The sequence below is a fragment of the Mustela putorius genome, unplaced genomic scaffold (assembly GCF_011764305.1).
Source record: "Mustela putorius furo isolate JIRA1106 unplaced genomic scaffold, ASM1176430v1.1 tig00537335_pilon_pilon_pilon, whole genome shotgun sequence".
Lineage (NCBI taxonomy): Eukaryota > Metazoa > Chordata > Mammalia > Carnivora > Mustelidae > Mustela > Mustela putorius.
In genome coordinates, this window is record NW_025422457.1 from 256855 (window position 1) to 279394 (window position 22540).

General features: G+C 36.2%; 1 protein-coding gene across 3 annotated transcripts in view; it reads left to right on the forward strand.

Annotated features, from left to right (window-relative positions):
• The window catches only part of TOR1AIP1 (torsin 1A interacting protein 1), a 41848-nt gene that overhangs the window by 5640 nt on the left and 13668 nt on the right, over window positions 1-22540 (forward strand). For all 3 annotated transcript variants that reach the window (XM_013064218.2, XM_013064219.2, XM_013064220.2), the window contains exons 3-9: window positions 160-219; window positions 1126-1170; window positions 11524-11565; window positions 12385-12471; window positions 15159-15215; window positions 18286-18327; window positions 18864-18932. In XM_013064218.2, coding sequence (XP_012919672.1) covers window positions 160-219; window positions 1126-1170; window positions 11524-11565; window positions 12385-12471; window positions 15159-15215; window positions 18286-18327; window positions 18864-18932 — 402 coding nt within the window. The remainder of the gene's footprint in view (window positions 1-159; window positions 220-1125; window positions 1171-11523; window positions 11566-12384; window positions 12472-15158; window positions 15216-18285; window positions 18328-18863; window positions 18933-22540) is intronic.

The following is a 22540-nucleotide window of genomic DNA, read 5'->3' on the forward strand; positions in this document are numbered from 1 at the left end:
AAACTTTTTATGGCAGGAAACTTGTCTGTAGTTCACTATTATATTCCCATACTTAATGGAAGGCTCAGAAAAACCTTTGTGAAATAAATAGATGATTGTATAATAAATTTGTATGTTTGACATTTCGTATTTTTTTAAATACGTTTTCTTCTATATTAGTGGTGAGTGAAGATCCTATAATCAGCCTGCGTAGACCCCCTCTAAGAAGTCCAAGATCTGGTAAGAGATTGTTTTGTCTGTTAACTGTTTTATAAATATAGTCTTATTTTTAAATAGGTTAGTACTTGTATTCATATGGTTCAAAATTTTAAAGTTATTAAAATACACGATGAAAAGTCTCCCTACCTTCTCTGCCCTTTACTACTAAGTCTCCTCATCAGAGACAACCAATGTCTTCAGTTTCTTGGGTCTTTTTTAGAGATATTTTATGAAGATACAAAGAAATTCATATATTAATGATATTTTCCTCCCTTCTTAACGCAAATGTTAGCCCAGTGAACACTCTTATGCACCTTCCTATTGTCTGTTTTTATTTTTACTTACTTTCCATATATAAAGGGCTTCCTCATTCTTTTTAAGAGTTGGTTCTTATATGTTGCTATGATTCTTTTTGCTAGCATGATGATTTTAAACTAGGATTGGGAACTTTTTATTCTTCCCAGCATAGTGCTACTAAAAAAATCAAGACTGAGGCTTTATAGCTCAGGGCTATAAAATTTTTCTGCCTCATTTTTATTTCTTTTTGACTAAGACCTCTAAAAATGTTGCCCTTAAGTTGATTTCATGAAAGAAAACTAGTAAAGTTATTCCAGGCAGTTTACTTCTGCTTCATTTTCAGAGTTTATTAGTCAATAAGGGTGCTTTATCATGGGAACTAAAACACAACCTTATTTATCTTCCCATTGGGTTTTTACTTCTCAGTCCTTTTCTTTAAGAAAAAGTTAGGATGGTTTGCATTTTTTTTGTTTGGTTTTTTGGGGGTTTTTTTTGATGGATGGATAACTGTTATTTTAAGTACTATAATGATAAAGATCTGTTAAGGTTTTGATGATGAACCTGTGGTAAAGTACCATATGATGCATTTCCTTTTAAGCTCTAATCATTTTCTTGCTATCTCTCTTGCAGATTCGGCATACAAAACAAATGGAAATACTAAAATGAGTGAATTAGGTTTGTTTACCTCTAATTTTTATAGGTTTTTTTTTTTTTTGAGGGTTTTGGTTATCAGAATACAGGAATATACACATTTAGTCACAGACTTGAGAATATTATTTTGTTCATTATCTTAGCTTGTGGGACACTGTCCCTATGGCCTTGATCTTTCTTAATTGCCCTGGTTTTTAGTCTCTGAAATTACATCATTTGTCATATTATTTAAATTCATAAATGAAGATGTAATAACATACATTTTAATTTTTATTAGACTTTGTTAAACTCAGACTTTTGGGAGAAAAGGGATATCAACTTTGGCGTTCACATTTTTTCTTGATTTTAGAAAGTAAATTCAAGATGTCTTTTGCAGTAAGTTCAGCATCCTTTCCGATGTTTGCTGAACTGGTTTAAATGCTTTTCAGTGTTTGCTTTGGTGTAGGACACGAGATACCAAGAGTGAACCTACATTGATTGTGGTTGGACTTAGTTTTAAATTTAGAGATGAGTCAAAAAGGAAGGAAGTCTCCCTTTTTTTTTTTTTTTTTTTTTTTTTTTTTAAGAACTAGTTGCAACTTCTTTGAAATTCATCTTTCACTTAGGCTCAGGCTGATTTCTTAAAGATTTCAGGATTTAGTGTCTGGCTACTGAAAACATTCTTTACATTATGCAACTTACCCACCAGAGTTTCTCAAATGCTTTATTTAACCCCCCCCCCCAAATTTTTTTAAGTTATAATCTCTTAATTGGAAGAGAAGTTGGAGCTGAAATAATTCAGCACTTTTACTTTCTATTTACTTTCTATATACTTTATAATAAGAACTAACTTTTTAAAAACTGCTTTCCGGTTTAAAGAAATATTTCTACAGGATTGCCAGAGAATGGCGTCTTCTGATTCTTTTTTATGGTAATATTCTTAGAGTATTAAAAGTGGCTATTCATGGAGCTTCAATATTATTGATATCCCCAAACTGTTTTTTATACTCTCCTGCTTGCTGCCCCATCCTGACCCTTTCTTCAAAAGCATGGTTGACATTGAATAATCTTAGAGGTACCTCTCTTAAAGGTATCTGTATGGGGAGTCAGCTTCTGAGTAAAATCTTACCTGCAATTCTGTTTTTGTAGAGTCTGTGAGCTAAGAAAAGAGACTTTGTGTGGCTGGCAGAGTCTCAAATATTTACTATTTGGCCCTTTATGGAAAAAGTTTACCACTTTCTGGCTTATATCAGTGGCAGGAATAGAGACCACAAATCAGCCAAAGTGACATTTGTTTAAGAGTAAATTCAGACAGTTACATACTTGCCTGGACGTAGATTTATTGTAGCACCCCATTATCAGCCTCTGTGGACACCACAAAAAGACAGGAGATACAACGGCTCCTGTATTCTAGCTCATCTTCTCTTTGGGAAAGCATGAGAGTTTGATTTATGAAATCTATCTTTGTCCTCAGACAAAGCACAAAATAAAAGTTTTATTTCCTTGCATATCCTTCACTTCTCACACCAACACATTCGATAAGTCTCTAGGAATAGAAAGTCTGTAGTACAAATATACCTGGAACTTTGTATTTTCCTTAAAAACTGTAGCCAAGCAAAAGAAGGTGATACAGTTAGTAGTTGGTTTCCACCAGAAGAGATGGTTGTAAGTGATCTATTCTTATAACAAGCAAGTTCCTAGGACTTCTGAAAGTACCTTTCCCTAATTGGTTGAGATTATTGGAAAAGTAGTACCTCCTTAACAGCTCCTTTAATTATTGCCATTTGTCTACTAAATGGCACAGCTTTTACGATTTTTTTCCCTCTTGGGCCCACTTTATTTGGAATTGGGGGTGGGGAAGGCTCTAGGCCTGCTGGGCCTGCAGCAGTGTTCACACTGGGCTGATGTGCCTATTGACCCTAGAGCCCACTGTGCCACTCAAGGCAGTATACTGCTCCATGCTGTGTCTGTAGTACCACAGGCAGCCCATGTGGCCCACGAACAATGACCCATTGGGCTAAGGGCCCATAGCTCCTTCGGTGATAACTGGTTGAGGGCAACCCCTTTGGTCTTGGCCATGAACACGCCTTCTTGGAGATCTTGTGGTCCTGATGGAATGGCATCCCTTTGCAGACCAGGTAGTAGGTAATGTCAGTGGCCAGAATGTCTAGGCTAAGACCTGTACCATGTTCTCACAGTGGATCTGAGGGACACCGGTGGTAGGGAATGGTGAGTTCTGGAGATCCTGGGGGGTGAAGTTGCCAGCCCCAGGCCCAAGCTCTACTCCCCTCAGCCAGGATGTCCCCACCTATGGGCGGTTGTACTCAGACCTAGCCTATTCTCTCTGTTTTGCCACAACTTTATAATATTTTAGCTATATTTTTTAAAATTAAGGGTATTACTGCTCCAAATAAGAGTTTAATTTCTCAAAGATTCTGTGTAAGCATAGTGAAGAATAATACCTTTAAAAAAAATAAATGTTTTTAACCTTCTACATGTAGAAGCCAAGGAGTTTAAAAAAGAGGAAGATGAATACAAAAGAGGGAAATGAAATTAAAACTTTTGTATAGTCCTAGATGCTGCTGATTCATCATCAGTTGTATTTAAATATTTATATATTCTTTGCAGCTTAGATTAAAAAGATGAAAACGGAATGTTTAAAACCTTGCATGAAACCTAATCATTAAGCACTAATTTCACAGTATTTTCTTGAGCTGTTAAGTAATGTTGTCATGGTGTGAGAAATATATATATTTTTTAAGATTTTATTTAGTTATTTGACAGAGATCACAAGTAGGCAGAGAGGCAGGCAGAGAGAGAGGAGGAAGCAGACTCCCCGCTGAGCAGAGCGCCCGATGGTGGGGCTTGATCCCAGGACCCTGGGATCATGACCCGAGCCAAAGGCAGATGCTTTTAAACCCACTGAGGCACCCAGGTGCCCCATGGTGTGAGAAATATTAACGAAAGCCTTAACTTAAAAATTTATTCTGTGATATAAAAATCTATTCATTTATTAAATATTTTATTTTTAATAACCTTCTCTATATCAGTGACTGGCCTAATAAATGCTAGAACCATAACGAGCCATGGGATTTTTTTTCTCTAGCTCTTATACTCATGATCTAATGGAAAAGAAAAACCTGTTGGGAAAATTATTGTAATTTTCTAAGTGTTAAAATGGTGCTATGTGTATGTGATAGCGTGGAGGAGAGGTTGGGCAGGTTTCATGAAGGAAATAGCATTTGACCTGAATTTTGAAGGGTCAGTAGCAAGCAGAGTGGGGAAAGAGATTTGCAGGTACTTGTTAATGTCTTGTAATAGACATCTCTGTTTATCTTCAGAGTCTGTGCAGTATGAGAAATTAAACCCTTTTGCATTAGAGACAATAGTCTCAGATTAGCTGTGACTCTGAGATATGTTAAATAACTTCTAGGATGACAGTCTAACAGTAGACTTGGAATTCTTGACCTTCATTTACTAAAATGAAAACCATGTTAAGCATCTGCCTTTGGTTTGGATCCTGGTCCCAGGGTCCTGGGACCGCGCTCTGCATCAGGCTCCCTGCTCAATAGGAAGCCTGCTTCTCCTCCTCCCACTCCCTCTGCTTACATTCCCTCTCTCACTGTCTCTCTCTGTCAAATGAATGAATAGAATCTTAAAAATATAAAGTTAGGGAAACTTAGTTTTAAAAAAATCGTAAATATAGTCAAGACAATGGGTAGACTGACATAGTGATGATTATTATCAAATCAAATAAATGTATAGGTTTTATTATTATTTAGAACATCTAATTCATGACATATCTTTGGATTATGCATAAGGCACAAGGATATTAGTGATATTATCAAGATATCCGTGTTTAGCAAGTTACTGTTCATGTCTTGAATACTATTGATAAATATTGTTAGAAACATAAAATTCTATAGAAAGGGCTTTTAAAGACTAGAATCAAAGATTTAAAAGTGTTCAAAAATCGATAAAATCCATGATATATTGAATACTTAAAATATAATGATAGAAAAAATGGGAGCTCCCTTATATAAATTGGTTAAAAAATTTCTTAAATTATCCCACAGACTGATTAGATAATACATACATAAACAAAACAAAGGAAATTGAATTTTCAGCAACCTGTATATGAGGGATTGATTATTAGGTGAATTGGCTCTAAAGAAATTGACCTGGAGTTTAAAAAGTACATGGAAATAAATTAGGATCGAAAAGGGAAGGATAACTGCACTATACATTCCCCTCACACACACACACTGGTAGCTCAGTGAAGGAATATACAGATTCTAAAATCAATTCAGCCTTAAATTTTGCTATACCAAATAACTTTTTAATTATATAAAACATAATGCCCTAATATAAATGTGACTTCAGCAAAACTGCTTTGTAAACTGCTGAGAAGAGTTCAGCACTCTGTCTTTTCTTTATCATTAATTTATTTTAAAAATTGAGATACTTCTGGTTTCCCTCCTTGTCCACATGTAAGAAGCTTGGAAGTCACCATGCCAACCTAACAATAAATAAACACAACTGAAAAATCAAAAGCTCTTTTTGGATCTGTGAGAAAGGAGAGAACGCAGGGCAAATCCTTGCCTCCCAGAGTAGAGAGACAAATATAGGATATCTTGGCTTCCCAAGAGCAAAGACTGAAAAGTGGAGACCTCTGCAGGAACCAGTTCTGGGGTAGAAAAACCTGAGCTATAACTGATCAATTGTAGGAGGCTCCATGTGAAGTCTGAGAGTGAAAAATGCCAAGGGGACCCAGTCAGCATGGTGCCCCCACTGTACTGTGAGGTTTACCTCCAGGAGCTCAACCAAATCCCCATAGTAAGTACCAGAGAAAAATTCTCTCATGCTTTGGCAGGGAGAGGGGGGAAAGGAATCATTTGGAAATATGTCCAATTAACAAGGCCTGCCTTCAAGGCAGTCGAGTTAACCAGAGCCTGACCTACTGGAGTATTATCAGCATGCAGCTGGGGGGAAGGAAAATAACATACGGCAGGCCACTCTAGACAACCTGTCCCACCTAAGGAAGAAAGAAAAACAATGAGAACCACTTGTGAAGTTCACAGTTCAGAGGCATAAACTCACTGAAAGACTAAGAATCACAGGACTCGGGAGCCCTTTCCCTCCCCCCAGACCTCATCACTGCATTTCTGAAGGCTTGTTTACAGCAGTTCCTTTTACCCAGTCCACCATGTTCAGATGTCAGGACAGAAGATTAAGATTTGGTGTCAAGACATACACAAAGATGGGTGCCTGATTTCGGCTCAGGTCGTAATCTCGGGGTGGTGAGATCAAGCCCTGCATCAGGCTCTGAACTGATTATGGAACCTGCTTCAAGATTCTTTCTCCCTCTCCCTCTTCCTCTGCCCCTCCCACATTCATGTGCGTGCATTTGTTCTCTCTCTCTCAAAGAAAAAAAAGGGAAAAGACCTATCAAAGGGCAAAAAATAATTTGAAGAACCCACCAACATCAGAACCAGATACGACAGGAATGTTAAGAGTTATAAGACCAGAAATCTAAAACAACTATGATTGATTTTGCTAGAGAGTCTAACGAGTAGAGTAGACAGCATGCACAAACGGACAGTGTAAACAGAAACAAATCCTAAGAATCATAAAGAATCGCTGGAGATAAACACTCTAATAGAAATGAAGACTGCCTTTGACGGACATCGTAGATTGGATATGGCTGAGGAAAAGAAAGTTCTGTGCTAGAGGGCATATCGATAGACTACTCAAATAAATGATAATGTGATACGATAGAGGTGTTAACTATGCTGTGATCGTGGTAATGCAATATATAAATGTATTAAGTCAGTGTGTTGTAGACAGACTTACACAATGTTTATGTGTCAGTTACATCTTAATTTTAAAAACCAGAATTCTCAACCAAAAAGAAGTATCAAGGACTGAAAAAAACACCACCCAAGGACTATATAGCTATAAAATGTTCAACACACATAATGGGAGTGGCAAAAGAAGAAAAAAGGACACAAGAAATACTTGAGACAATAATGATTAAGAATTTCTTCAAGTTAATGTCAGATGCCAAATCACAGATTCAGGAAGCTAAGAGAACACCAAGCAGAATAAATGCCAAAAAAAAAAAAAAAAAAAAAGAGAGAGAGAGAGAAATACACCTAGGTGTTTATCATTTTCAAACTACAGAAAATCAAAGACAAAACCTTAAAGAAGCTAGAAGAACTGACCTATAAAGGAAAAAATAGAAGAATGACATTCAAATTTTCTTCAGAAACCATACAAGCAAGGAAGGAGTAGAGTGAATGATTTCAAGTGTAGAGAGTAAAAGACCAAGCCTAGTACCTTGCAAAATTACCATCAAAGGTAAAGCCTTTAGCCAGGCTAACCAAGGAAAAAAGAAAAAAGAAGAGATAAAACTAAGAAAAAAATGTCACAAATTACTATATATAGAAGCAGAGGAATTGCTTCCCAGCTCATCCTGTGAGGCCAATATTCCCCTAATACCAAGCCTAGACAGATACAAGAAAACAAAACTACAGATCAATATCTCATGAACATAGAAGCAATAGTCTTCCACAAAATATTAGCACAATGAGTCCAAACCAAAAAGAATTGGGCATGTGACTGGTTCAAGTCAGTAAAGCTTGTGACTGGATCTGGGGGTTGTGAATTTAAGCTCCACATTGGGTGTAGAGATACACTACAACAAAGTAGAATTTGTCCCAGGCTGGTTCCACATTTGAAAGTCTATCACATAAACAAACTAAAAAAGAAAAATGACGTGATCCTGTTGATATATATAGAAAAAGCATGTGACAGAATCCAACACTCATTCATGATAAACAGGAATAGCGGGGATCTTTCTCAGTTTCACAGTACTACAAAAAATCTAAACAGCTAACATCAAAATGGTGAGAAACTGGAAGCTTTTGTATTATTACAAGTGCTAAAAAGAAATAAGCTGTCAAGCCATGAAAAGCCATAAAGGAACCTAAATGCATACTTAAGCAGAGATGGTCCTGTTCACCATTCCTTATCAACATTGTGCTGGAAGTTCTGGCAAATGTAAGACAAAAGGAAACAAAAGGTATACAGGTTGGGAAGAAAGAAAGAAAACTGTCTTTGTTCAATGGTAATAGAATCCTCAATGTAGAAAATATAAAAGAATGGACAAAAATAGGAACTAGTAAGTAATTATATAGCAAGGTTGCAGGATGCAAGGTTAATATACCAAAGCTAATCACTTCTACATACCAGCAAAGAACGAGAGAAATTTGAAATTGAAAACACTACAATTTACAATAGCATGCCCTCCCCAAATGACATACTTAGCTATAAATCCCAAGATTTGTACAAGATTTATATGAGAAAAACTATAAAACTGAATTAATAAAATCACAGAATTTTTTTTTTTAAATGGAAATATTCCACATTCACGAATGGGAAGACTCAGTGCTGTCAAGATATGGCTTCTTTTCTACTTAATCTATAGATTCAGTGTATTTGCAATGAAAATCTCAACAACTTATCTGAAGTTACAAACCTCTGCTCTGCTAAAGACGATAAGGAGACAATAAGAACAAAAGGCACAGACTGAGCGCAAATACTTGCAAATGACACATCTAATAAAGGACAACTATCCAAAATACACAAAGAACTGTTAGCACTCAACAATAAAAACATAACCTGATTGAAAAATGAGCCAAAGACTTAACAGACACCTCAATGGTAGATACACAGATGGCAAGTAAGCGTATGAAAAGATGCTCTACATTATATGTCATCAGGGAAATGCAGTTTAAAACAATATACCGCTACATATCTCTTACAATAGCCAACATCCAAAAAACTGGCAGTGCCAAATGCTAACAAGAATGTGGAGCAAGAAAAACACATTCATTGTTAGTGGGGATATGAAATGTACATACACTTTGAAGACAGTTGGATGGTTTCTTACAAAACCACATTCTTACTATATAATCCAGCAATTACATTCCTTGGTATTTACCCAGAGGAGTTGAAAACTTAATGTTTACACAAAAACCTGCACACATATATAGCATCTTTATTCATAATTGCCAAAACTTGGAATTAACCAACTTGTCTTTCAGTAGGTGAATGGATAAATGAACTGGCACGTCCAGACAATGGAGTGTCATTCAGTGCTAAAAAGAAATGAGTTATCAAGCCATGAAAAGACATGCAAGAACCAATTATGACTTTCTGGAAAAGGCAACACTATTGAGACAGTAAAAAGATTTGTGGTCATCAAGGATTTGGTGGTGGTGGCGGCGGTGGTAGTGGTAGTAGGGGAAGGATGAATAGAATGGAGCCCAGGATTTTTTTAGGGCATGAAAATACTCTGTATGATGCCATAATGACAGATACATGTCATTATACAGTTGTCTAAACCCACAGAATGTGCAACACCCAGGAGTGCACTGTAATGTAAATTAGGGCCTTTGGGGGATTATGGTGTATAATATAGATCCATCAGTGGCACCACTTCTCAACAAATAGACTACTCTAAGGGGAGATGTTGATAATGGAGGAAGGAGGCTATGCATGTTGGGTCTGGACCATATAGGAAATCTAACTACCTTCCCCTCAGTTTTACTGTGAATCTTAAACTGCTCTTTAAAATAAAAGAATTAATTTAAAAAGTAATGATCATTGCTGACCGTATGCCATTTATAAACTAGACTGATGCAGTGGTAGATGGACAGTAGACTAGAAATCGAAAGAGCCCTGTGTTCAAGTCTTTTTTTCATCTATTCTGACACCCTTAGAAAAGACATTTAATATCTATGAGCATTACCTAGGAAATTATTCCCTTATGACCTTGTGAGAATCCGATCGCAGACATGAAGGTTTTTAGAAAATTAACTAGCAGCATTTAAATATCAAGGGCTTAACTATTATGAAGATAATGATGTAAGACATAACCACTGATTTTTTTTAAGAAAACCTCTGTTTGCATGCTGTGGGGTAAGTTATATGAATAAAGAAAGTAAACTGCTGTATAAAAGACAAGTAGAGTAATACATGCCTAGAAAACTCCAAATGGGAATTCCCTCCAAAAGGGAATGATACCTTTTTATACAAATGGAAATATTCATTAAAAATTTTAAGAGAATAGCACTAAGGCATATTTGGCTTTCCATTTTTCGTCTTGGAAAAGAAAATTGAAAGACAGTCTAGGGACGCCTGGGTGGCTCAGTTGGTTAAGCAGCTGCCTTCGGCTCAGGTCATGATCCCAGCGTTCTGGGATCGAGTCCCATATCGGGCTCCTTGCTCCGCAGGGAGCCTGCTTCTCCGTCTGACTCTGCCTTCCACTCTGTCTGCCTGTGCTCGCTCTCGCTTGCTCTCTCTGACAAATAAATAAAATCTTTAAAAAAAAAAAAAAAAGATTTAAGAAAGACAGTCTACCTAAAGATCTAGATTAAAGTGGAATCTAATATACCAGATTCTAGCTTTTTAAGAGTAACAGTTACTATGTGCAGTTACAGTTAGTTATACCAAAAATTTTACAAATATATTTCACATATTGATGTACATTTGCCACTCTTACAGTAGGAATAATTTGACCAGTGTTATATTAATATAATTAAACTGACCTGAACAGAAGATTCCTAAATTCACCATAAAATTTGTTGACACTTGTCTTTCACAGTAGTTTTCCCTTTTGGAAAGCAAATACAGGTTAAGATAATTAGAGGGAAAAGAAACAGATTTCGGCTTTGTGAGCAATCTGATTCATGCTACTTCTCAAATTGTCAAATGCAGTATTTTAGCCCAATTAATGCAAGGCCACATTTGGATTTATCTCCCTTCAATTAAAAACCTTTCAGAATACCCCATATAAAAATATTACATTTAAAATTTGTTTGATACATTGTGTCATTTGTCTTTGTCCAGATTATCTGCCTCTGAGAAATAGTGGTGTTCATGAACTTGCTGGAGCTACACAGTTTCTTTCCCTCTTTCTTTGTTTTTGGCTATATCAGTGCAATAAAGAACTGGTTTGTCAGTTCTGCCAGGATGGTGGGTGTCTTAAGAGTGTGTAGGGACTCTGGCAAATAGGAGAATGAGAATACAGTTAACCTATATAGGGACTGGAATATTTGTCCACAGAGAATTTAATGTTTCCTGCAACAGGTTACATTTTAGAGTTCAGATGGACCTGGCGGCTAAAGGAAAAATAAACTTTCTGATTCTAGTTTCTGTCAGACTTATTTCTCAGATAACCTAGAGGTAAATGATACATATATTTTTAAGATTTAATAGGAAAAAAGTTGGTTGGTCTGTCTTTGTGTTCCCTTTCCTAAATTACATGTTCTTACTTATTTCTGAGCTTTAGCTTTTGGTATTACATGTGACATGTCTGCTTTTCTTTTCTAGAAGCCACCAGTATCCAACAGAAAGTCAATTTTTCTGAAGGAGGTATTTTCTTCTAAAATATTCTAAATCTTTTTTTTTTTTTTTTTTTTTTGGCCCATTAACATGAGGTGCAGTTTTGATAGTACTTTAGAAAGAGTAGAAAATAGTGTTTTTCTTCGGGAAAAGAAAAAAATCCATGCTTATCTGAACTCATAATTGGGCAGGTAAAATAGGATAAGAGTGAGGGATGATAGTCTTTATATGCATTTTAAGCATCTTTTATCTGAGTTGTTAATTTTAAGCAAAGTTAATAAAAAAAGATTCTGGCATATGTTGGCCTCTGACTATGGTATTAAAATAATCATTTTTCCAAAATCAGCCTGTAAATAGTACAATAAATTTAGTCCTATTTTAGAACCCACATAATCTAAGGTTACCTGCTTACTAGATTTTGTATATAGATATATGTGTACATCCCCCTTTCAGAAACACAGAGGGACATATGTATACACGTGTGTGCCTATATAAATCTTATCTATATTTACACACTATATATAGTTCCCCCCATAATGTAGAACTTTTCCACTACTTAATGCTCAATTGTTCACTCTTTGACTCTATAGTAAAGCCTCAGAATATAATCTTATAGATATTACTCTGAATATTTGTTTGAGAGATAATTATGTGCCTCAGAGAACATTAATGAGCCCAATTTTAGCTTGTAGGAAAATTTGCGATCCAGAATAGTAAGCATAATAAATAACAATTCTATATCTGATAATTCGAGAGGTCTCATTTTAATGTTGAATTACTTGTTTTTTAATCTAGATCATTAAAGTATTGAGTAAAGACTCTACTAGTGTATGATTTACTTCTTTTTAGGAGAAACTGAACAGGATGATCAAGACAGCTCTGACAGTGATATTACTACTGTTAAGGTCAGATCCGGGGATTCTCTTGATTCTGGAGGTAACATTGCTTTATATACGTATGACTTTATCTTAGGAGCTGTCTTTTTAGTTAAAATATAAAGGTATTTGTGAATTTGGTTTTTAAAAAAATACTTCAAAGTGTTTTATTAAAAGTTGTGAACTTTTTTACTATTTATTAAAATTACTGATTTCATGTGTGCATCTAATTAGTACTGTAATGCCATGTAACAACTAAATAAATAAGTCACTTTTTAGCCTACTTTGATATTAATGGAATAGAAGATACTTTTTGTGCTCAAAAGTAGAGTTATTTGTAGTTTTTTAAAAACATATTATAGAGGGGAATGCCCAGGATGGCTTAGTGGGTTAAGCATCTGCCTTCAGCTCTGGTCGTGATCTCAGGGTCCTGGAATTGAGCCCCATGTCAGGTTTCCCTCTTAGCAGGGAGTCTGCTTGTCCCTCCACCTCTGGCCCTCCCTCCTCTTGCATACTCGTGTGTGTGTGTGTGTGTGTGTGTGTGTGTGTGTGTGTGTGTATGCACACATTCTCTCTCTCCCTCTCAAAGAAATCTTTAAAAAAATTTTTTTACATCTTATAGAGAAACTGATCTCATTGGCATTGGTACTCATTACACCAACAGGAATGTTAGTTAGCTTTTAGGAAGTTTTAATATACCTAGGTAATTGCTTTTATCTCTGGATTGTTCAAATTCACGCCAGGTCAATAATAACAGTTTATGATTGTTCACGTGAATTTGTGTAGTAAAGGAAAGAAGTGACTGAAGAGAAAAAATACCAATTGAGTTTTAAGAGGCTGCGGAACCAATTTGTAAACTCTGCAGATAATGAATTTATATTTTAGTCCTATGAAAGAGTCAGTTCTTACTTTCCCCTCACCACCTTTTGAGAATTTCTGTAATTCCTGTTTTACTTCATCGTTCCATTTTAAAAATAAGCTCCTCAGCCGGCATATGGGCATTTGGTATTCTCTCTGTTTTCCACCCTTCCTCATTTTCCCCCATTCTTTCTTGATACAGAAATCCCAAAGGAGATATGCACCATTCTAGCATAGTGGTTAAGAACATGGGCTCTGGAGCCTGAATCCCGGGGTTCCAGTCCTCCTCTACTAGGTTGGTGCCCTCGGGCCATTGTTTAACTTCTGTGTTCCTCAGTTTCCTCATCTGGGTTTTTAAGAGGTTAAATTAAGTCACATGTGCAAGCACCTAGAAAGTACCTGTCACATAGTAAGCACTGAAATTCATCGTTCTTATTAGTTTTGGTATAAGTATACACAAAGCTCTAAAAATTAGAGACTGATTAAGCCATTCATATAGCCAATAATTTGACGCCATTGCTACTAGCATATAGCTCTTCTAAACTACGTAAACCACAGGCTCTGTGATCCCTTTAGAATTCTAGTAAATTCTTAATGAAGCATATACCCGCATGTGGAAGAAAACTCTAGCTAAAGAACAAAAAGGGGAGCATATTAAGAAGAACACATATTTTCCTAGATTATTTCTTGGGCTAATTATCACAGAAGAGGTACAAGAAGAAACAAATGAGCCAAGGGGGAAAAAGAGAGAGAGAGGCAAAGAAACAGACTCTTAACTATAGAGGACAACCCGACCAGTAGGGGAGGGTAGGTGGGGAATGGGTAAAGCCTGTGATGGGATTAAGGAGTGCCTGTGCTGTGCTGAGCACCAGGGAGTATATGGAAGCATTAAGTAACTTAATCCTACGTCTGAAACTAGTAGTATACCATATGTTAATTAACTGGAATTTAAATAAAAACAAAACAAAACCAGATCCATTGGAGTACAGGAAGAAAATACTAGAATTTCATGTATATTTATATTTCATCCATTTAAAATGTCTTTTTATTTTATAATAAATGCAACACATTAGTTAATATATTATTTTAGTAATATGTTTTAGAGATTGATGCTTGGAATTTTTTAGTAATAGAATATGGTAAGAAAGGGGCGCCTGGGTGGCTCAGTGGGTTAAGCCACTGCCTTCGGCTCAGGTCATGATCTCAGGGTCCTGGGATCAAGCGCCGCATGGGGCTCTCCGCTCAGCAGGGAACCTGCTTCCTCCTCTCTCTTTGCCTGCCTCTCTGCCTGCCTCTCTGCCTGCTTGTCATCTCTGTCAAATAAATAAATAAAATCTTTAAAAAAAAAAAAGAACATGGTAAGAAAAATATTTAGCCACCACCTTGAATATGCTCCTGCTTCCTCAAATGCTCCTGCTTCCAAGATAACAATCTGATTGCTTTTGAACAGGTTTAGTTATGATTCCCCTCTTTATATGAAAACAAGTAAGAAGAGTAGACTAAAATATATAATGTATTGGCCACTTACAAGAAAAATTTGAGGCAAAATGTGTAGTAATGATTTCAAGAAGATCCATGATAAACTAAATGTTCCCAACTTAAAGCTTTTATTATCTCACTTACCTCATGCCATGTTCCATATCTTACATTTTTCTCTTTAGGAAGTGGTTAGGGAAAGTTAATTTTTTAGATCCAACATGACTCTTTAGAAACTTTTTAAAAATAAATTGTGTGCCCAAGTGTTGAATTCCCTGGGGTTTTATTGAATATCTTTGCTTCTTTATTACTCATTGTTCTCCTATTACTCATTTTTATCCTATAAAATAAGCACTTAAAAAGTATACTATACTTTATAGTATACTGTATTTATTTTTGTTGCTGTTTTTTTAGATCAGACCACCAGATCATCAACTCAATATCCAGAATCATTTTGGCAGCCATCCCAAAGTAAGTAAAACCGTGTCTTCAGTTCTTAAAAGTCTATCTCAGTGTGTGGTCAAATGCTGTTCTTTTTTAAAGATCCTCTTTTGCAGTTTAACATGCAGTGTTCAAAAAGAGATCTAGTGAATGCTAAAAAACTCATTCAGCATCTTGAATTTGCTTCAGTTATGTACTTAAGCTTGAATTTAAAAAACAAGCATCTAGATTCTGTGACTTGTTGAATGTCCTTGCTTCCCATATAAATTTCTTGACTATTTTCAGTTTAATTTAACTAATGTAGTTTGAGTCTCCTTAGGTGTACATATTGTAATAAGGATATAAAATTTTATATGTAATATGATTTGAGCTCTGTTGCAAAAGTTTAGAAGATTGAATAAGTAATAAACCAAGGTATAATAAAAAGTTAATGATAAACTAGGTGGTAGGTATATAAAAATCTTTTAGCCTCACAGTCTTAAAAATTTTCACAATGTGTTGAGAAAATTTAACAAAAGAAAAGATTAGAAAGTAATACAGTAAAATGCTAATAATAGTGATTTGTTCAGGATGGTAGAGTAATTGGTGATATTTTTCTTTTCCTTCTGTATTTTGCAGATTATATACCATGGATATGTATTTCTTAGATTAAGCAGAAATGATAGTTTATTCCCTTCCATTTATAAATCAAGTCCCAGACTTTAATTATTAATCAACCTACAATATCCTTGTATATAAAATTTTCAAGGACTTTTTTTTTCTTTCCACATCACCTTTTTTTTTTTAAGATTTTATTTATTTATTTGACAGAAATCACAAGTAGGCAGAGAGGCAGGCAGAGGTGGGGGTGAAGCAGGCTCCCTGCTGAGCAGAGAGCCTAATGTGGGGCTCAATCCCAGGACCCTGGGATCATGACCCAAGCCAAAGGCAGAGGCTATAATCCACTGAGCCACCCAGGCGCCCCTCTACATCACCTTTTTTTAAATCTTTATTTATTTATTTGTTGCAGAAAGAGAAGCAGGCTTCCTGCTGAGCAAGGAGCTAGATATGGGACTTGATCCCAGGACCCTGGGATCATGACCTGAGCCAAAGGCAGAGACACTTAACTGACTGAGCCACCCAGGTGTCCCATGAGACTGTTTTTAAAGAAAAAGTCTTTAGAAATCTCTTTTGTAATTACTGTGTTCATAGAATTCCATTTTATTTCACTTTTTATATATTTAGTTTTTGGAAGGTTTTGGGTTTGAACTTAAAACTGCAATAAAACAAGCCACTGAGACAGGAAAATAAATCATTTGTGTAAAATTACTTGCTGAATCATCTGGTATCTTTGCCCTTTGTTATTCTATATCTTTGATCTTTGGACGCTCTTAAAAGTATCTCCATATAGGGTCCCTGGGTGGCTCAGTGGTTTAAGCCTCTGCCTTCGGCTCAGGTCATGGTCTCAGGTTCCTGGAATCAAGTCCCACATTGGGCTCTCTGCTCAGCGGGGAGCCTGCTTTCCCGATCTCTCCTGTCTCTGTGCCTACTTGTGATCTCTCGCTCTCTCTCTCTCTGTGTCAAGTAAATAAATAAAGTCTTTAAAATAAAAAGTATGTCTGTATATAAATTATGCTACATGCATGCAGTGGAATACTTTTTAGTTATGAAAAATGAATACCTACTATACTAATGAATAGGTGATTGAGATATATATCCTCAAATCTAAGATGCCATTATTTTATGTGTCACCAGTTAAACTGTGACATATCCTTGATTATAAGATACAGATCTAGGGATATCTGGGTGGCTCAGTCAGTTAAACGTCTGCCTTCAACTCAGGTCATGATCCCAGGGTCCTGGGATCGAGTCCTGCATCAGGCTCCTTGCTCGGCAGGGAGCCTGCTTCCCCCTCCCCCCCGCCTGCCTCTCTGCCTGCTTGTGATCTCTGTCTGTCAAATAAATAAAATCTTAAAAAAAAAAACAGATACAGATCTAAGTTAGAGACTTTTTTTTAAAAAGTACTTCTTGGGGTGCCTGGGTGGCTCAGTCGGTTAAGAGTCTGATCTTGGTTTCGGTTCAGGTCATTCTGGTTGTGGGAATGAGCACCGTGTTGGGCTCTGCACTCAGTGCAGAGTTTATTTGAGATTCTCTCCCTCTCCCTCCGCTTCTGCCCTCCCACTTCCCACGCTGCTCCCTCTCTGTTCCCTCACATGCACATAGGCTCTCTCAAATAAATAAGTCCTTAAAAGACGTTTTAAAAAGCATGTGTCTGCTTTTTTTAAAAAGCATTTTGTTGGTATAGACTGAAAATAAATCTGAAAGAATGTTCATACATCTTACTCACTATGGTATTCCTGCCCATAGTATGTACTTAATAAATATTTATGAATTTTTAAGTTCTACATTTCTAAAATGTTTTTCTTTTACAGCTAGTGTATATTGCTGAAAAAAATTGACATATTTACTGTGACATTTGTATCAATTGTAGAAATAACTCTTTTCTTAAGGGCAGATTTGGATATTTATTTTGTTATAGTTGTTTGAAATACCATTTCTAGTTGTCCCATTGTATCATTTTACAGTTGTTTTTAGGTACCATTCCAAAACAAAAAAATAGCATCTTTCTCTCCATAACTGCTTTGCAATGCCCACAACATTGCTTATATAGTATATATTAACATATATGGACTGCCTGGGTTTATATCTCAGCTCTGCTCCCTCTAGATACGTAATCTTGGACAAATGATTAGTTTGTCCAAGTTTAGTTTAGTTTAGTTTAGTTTCAGTGTCCTGATTTGTAATTAGGAATAATGGGATCAACCACATAAAATGTGAAAATAAGTAAAATTATGCTTCATACCTGGTAAACATTCACTGCATACAGCCATTATTTCGATGGTATTGATCCAAAAGTTGACTCACTAATATTTAATTCTTGAATACTTTCAAGTTTAGAAAAGGGGGAAAATGGATATATCGCATGTTTGGGACTGATGAAAGAAAGGTTTGATTTTGGGGGGATTTTTTTGGTTTATGGTATCCATATTATATAACTAAAATGTCTGTGCAGTTCTTATTTCCATATGTTGTATGACCTTCTCTTTCTGTTCTGTTTCAGGTCGAGACTTCATAACTGTTGATAAGCATCCTTCTGTGCTAAGTATGTGGTTGGTTTGTCTGTCCTTTTATCAGTCAAGTAATTTTGAGTAGCATTTGAATAGCATTTTAGATTTAGATTTGAATAGCATTTTAAGTAATTTTATCTTCTTTGCCTTTTAATCCCACCACACATTGGTACCAAATGTGTAATTACTCTGTGATGCAGAAATGTGTTTAGGACTATTTTACCTGAAGTAACTTATTTACAAGAATAAATGGTGAACTTTTTCTTCTTAAGTAATACTGAAATCAAGTTCAGTTATTATTGAATTCAGTCATTCTCAGACCAGAACAAAGGACTTGTACATAGGTTTGTCTATTAGGTGATTATATATTTATTTGTTGCCTATTTTAAGTAGTGGTTCATCCTTCATGGTATGATCTTTTAACGTTATCTTTTACTTCTGAACCTATTGATTTTGTTATTTTCCTCCCCAAATTTGTTTTGCCTCGGTGATAAATTTACCTTGTAAATTTGTATGGTATATATTTTCAAAGTATGTGAAATGATAATCTTGATATATGTATTTGTTTCAGGCTCGGGATATCAAAAAAAACCTCAGGAATGTTTTGAACAAGCTGCAAGAATAAGGGCTAGGACACAAAGTAAGTTGATAAATCTCTACCTATCCCTGAAGTAATTGTAAGTTTATTTGTTATCTTCATTATTCAACATACAAAAATACTTAGTTCTTCAGATAGGGATTTAGACTGTGATTTCATTAATAAAGAACAACTATGATTACTGGTTATTTCCATCTGCTTGGAGGAGCAGAAGATGATGTGGGAAAGCCGGTGGATGATGGGTCCAGACTTCACAAGTTGTCAGTTCTGTCTACTTTCCTGACAGTACCTGGTTTTTATTTGTAGCGGACTTTGTTTACTTTTATATAAATAACCACTTAGAGCAACTCTGCCTGCCCATTGTATTAAGTAATAAAGATTGAAACCTACAAATAGTAAATTCATGTTTAGGTTTAAATGTCACAAAATTTGAGAAATACCATAGATAGATATGATGAAATAATCATGCTTTGAGTTCAGTGTCTTTCATAATTTCTATAGCTGTGTCTGGATTAAATCTTGACTGTGTTAAAAAAAAAAAAATAAGTCCCCCTTAACCTTTTATACCTTCTTTATTCATCTAACCACAATAAATCTCAAGGTCATCAGGTACTCCCTTACTTTTTATTTAGATAATATGAAAATTCCCATTACATATTTCTTGCTCAAGAAATGACTAGCTGTAGCGGGGCATCTGGCTGGCTCAGTTGATGTGACTCTTGATCTTGGGGTTGTGAGTTCAAGGCCTACACTGGATGTAGAAATTACTTAAAAATAAAGTCTTAAAAAAAAATGAAAGGAAATGACAGACTGTAATAGGACAAGATTACCTTGTAGTAAACAAACCTCTGTGGCTTTGCTTTTCCATCATCAGCAAAGTAGTGACAGTCACAGCTCAGTTTTTCCCACAAGTGAATTTATATCCCACATGTGAGTTCTTCAGCTGACTAAAATTAAAAAAGCATTCTATTCTTGCTTTATTATTGGCTGTCATTCCATATTGTATGTACCTTGCTATCAGAAAACCATTTCTTGGGGCGCCTGGATGGTTCAGTTTTAAAGTGTCTGCCTTTGACCCAGGTCATGATCCCAGGGTCTTGGGATCGAGCCCCACGTCAGGCTCCCTGCTCAGTGGGAAGCCTGCTTCTCCCTCTCCCACTCCTCCTGTTTGTGTTCCTGCTCTTGCTGTCTCTCTCTTTCTCTCTCTTTCTCAAATAAAATCTTAAAAACAAAAAACATTTCTTCTTACAGTTTGCTCTTTATGACCTATTATAATAAGAAAGATAAATATTAATTATTTAGCTTACTAGGATTATGTTCATAACGAGTATCAAAAATTAAAACTTAGGGGTGCCTGAGTGGCTCAGTTGGTTAAGTGTCTGATTCTTGACTTCAGCTCAGGTCATGATCTCAAGAGTTGTGAGATTGAGCTCCAGGTCAGGCTCTGTGTTGCGTGCGGAGCCTGCTTTAGATTCTCTCCTGATCCTCCCTTCCCTGCCTTCTCTAAAAAAAAAAAAAATTAAAACTTACTTTATAGATCTGAGAAATATATTCTTAGAAGTAAAAATGGTTGGGGCACCTAGGTGTCTCAGTGGGTTAAAGCCTCTGCCTTCAGCTCAGGTCATGATCCCAGGGTCCTGGGATCAAGCCCCGCATGGGCTCTCTGCTCAGCGGGGAGCCTACTTCCCCCTCTCTCTCTCTGCCTGTCTCTCTGCCTACTTGTGTTCTCTGTCTAACTTGTGATCTCTGTATGTGATATAAATAAAATAAAATCTTAAAAAAAAATGTAAAAATGGTTGAGTTTAAATATATACACTATATAAATCTGGGAGATCTGGTGTGTTAGTTCTTTAACTGTATAGTCTGTATAATTTATAGCAGATACATTTCTTCCAAGTAAGTGAAGTATAGTACACATTGTTACCAAAAAATGTTGCTATAATTTTTATTTCCTCTGATAAGACACTGTGCAAATGCAGTGCAGAAAGAAAAATAATGATGTTGAAGATATGATTGGAATGTAGAAATAGATCTTTTTAGTTGCTAAATTGATAGCTAAGTCTTGGTACTTTATCTGTTTGCCTCCCTACTTTATCTTAACTTAGTGTACTTATTATGGCTTAAGTAACTGTATACTGATCAATAGCCATCTACCATATATAGTTTTGAGAGTTATATAGAAATTGTGTACCAGAAGTAGGATGCAGATACCAGAGTTTTTTAGACATTTAACCGCATGAGGACTTTAAGATAAGAACAGTGAACACAAAGAAAATATTTTCGATGAAAGTGGAAGACTGCAGTGATTGTCATACAGCCTTATAGACCCTTTCAGTCCAAAATCATTTTAAAAAATTGTTTGCTTAGCATTCTGAATTTCATATTTCATTAAGTTTACATTTCTGCCTGCTTTAGTGCTAAAAAAAATTAATTTTCAGATTTAGGTGTTCAGGAATCTAGGATTTTAAATTCTTTTTTTTTCTTTTTTTTTTTTAAAGATCCCATTCATTTATTTGACAGAGATCACGAGTAGGCAGAGAGGCAGGCAGAGACAGAGGAGGAAGCAGGCTCCCTGCCGAGCAGAGAGCCCGATGCGGGGCTCCATCCCAGGATCCTGAGATCATGACCTGTGCTGAAGGCAGAGGCTTTAACCCACCCAGCCACCCAGACACCCTGGGGTTTTAAATCCTTATTGTCATCCTATGTTAGCACTACTTCCCTGGGTAGACAGGTCCCAGTTTGGATTTCTGCCTATGTCCTACCCTTTTGGGGAAGATGAAAAGTAGTGCAGAGACAGGAAAGAGAGTTTGGAGTTAGAGCTCCAGTCCCAACTCTATTACTTACTAATAGAGAGATCTTGGTAAAGCTCCTTAACCTTCGTGAACCTCAATTTTCTTTCCTTTAGAGATAATAGTGCCTATAATTAGGTTATTCTAATTAGCTTAAGATGTATGTGAACACAATTTTTAAGTCTAAATAATAAATGAATAATTACTAGTGTTATTGTTAACAATATATTGTATAATAATAATAACAACTATAAAAGAGTCATGCCCTCTGCTCTTGACATTTATAGAGTGACTGATTGTTACTATACTCTTCAAACTGGAAAATCTTGAGCTTTATCCTTTGTGTGTGTGTTTTTAAGGAATTTCTGTCACTGTTTTTTTTTTTAATATTTCATTTATTTATTTGAGAGAGAGACAGAACACAAGCGAGGAGAAGGTCAGAGGGAGAAGCAGACTCCCCATGGAGCCCGATGCAGGACTCCATCCCGGACTCCAGGATCATGACCTGAGCCGAAGGCAGTCGCCTATCCACCTGAGCCACCCAGGCGCCCCTCTGTCACTGTTTCTAATAAATTTTTTTTTTAAGATTTTATTTATTTATTTGATAGACAGAGATCACAAGCAGGCAGAGAGGCAGGCAGAGAGAGAGGAGGAAGCAGGCTCCCCGCCAAGTAGAGCTTGATGGCGGGGCTTGATCCCAGGACTCTGAGATCACAACCCGAGCCGAAGGCAGCGGCTCAACCCACTGAGCCACCCAGGCGCCCCTCTAATAATATTTTTTAATAAGAGGGATAGTGATGCTCTGCCTGAGCAGTAGGTACCTTATTAAGTTTGTCCCTGTTCTGTGAAGTTTATATTGCA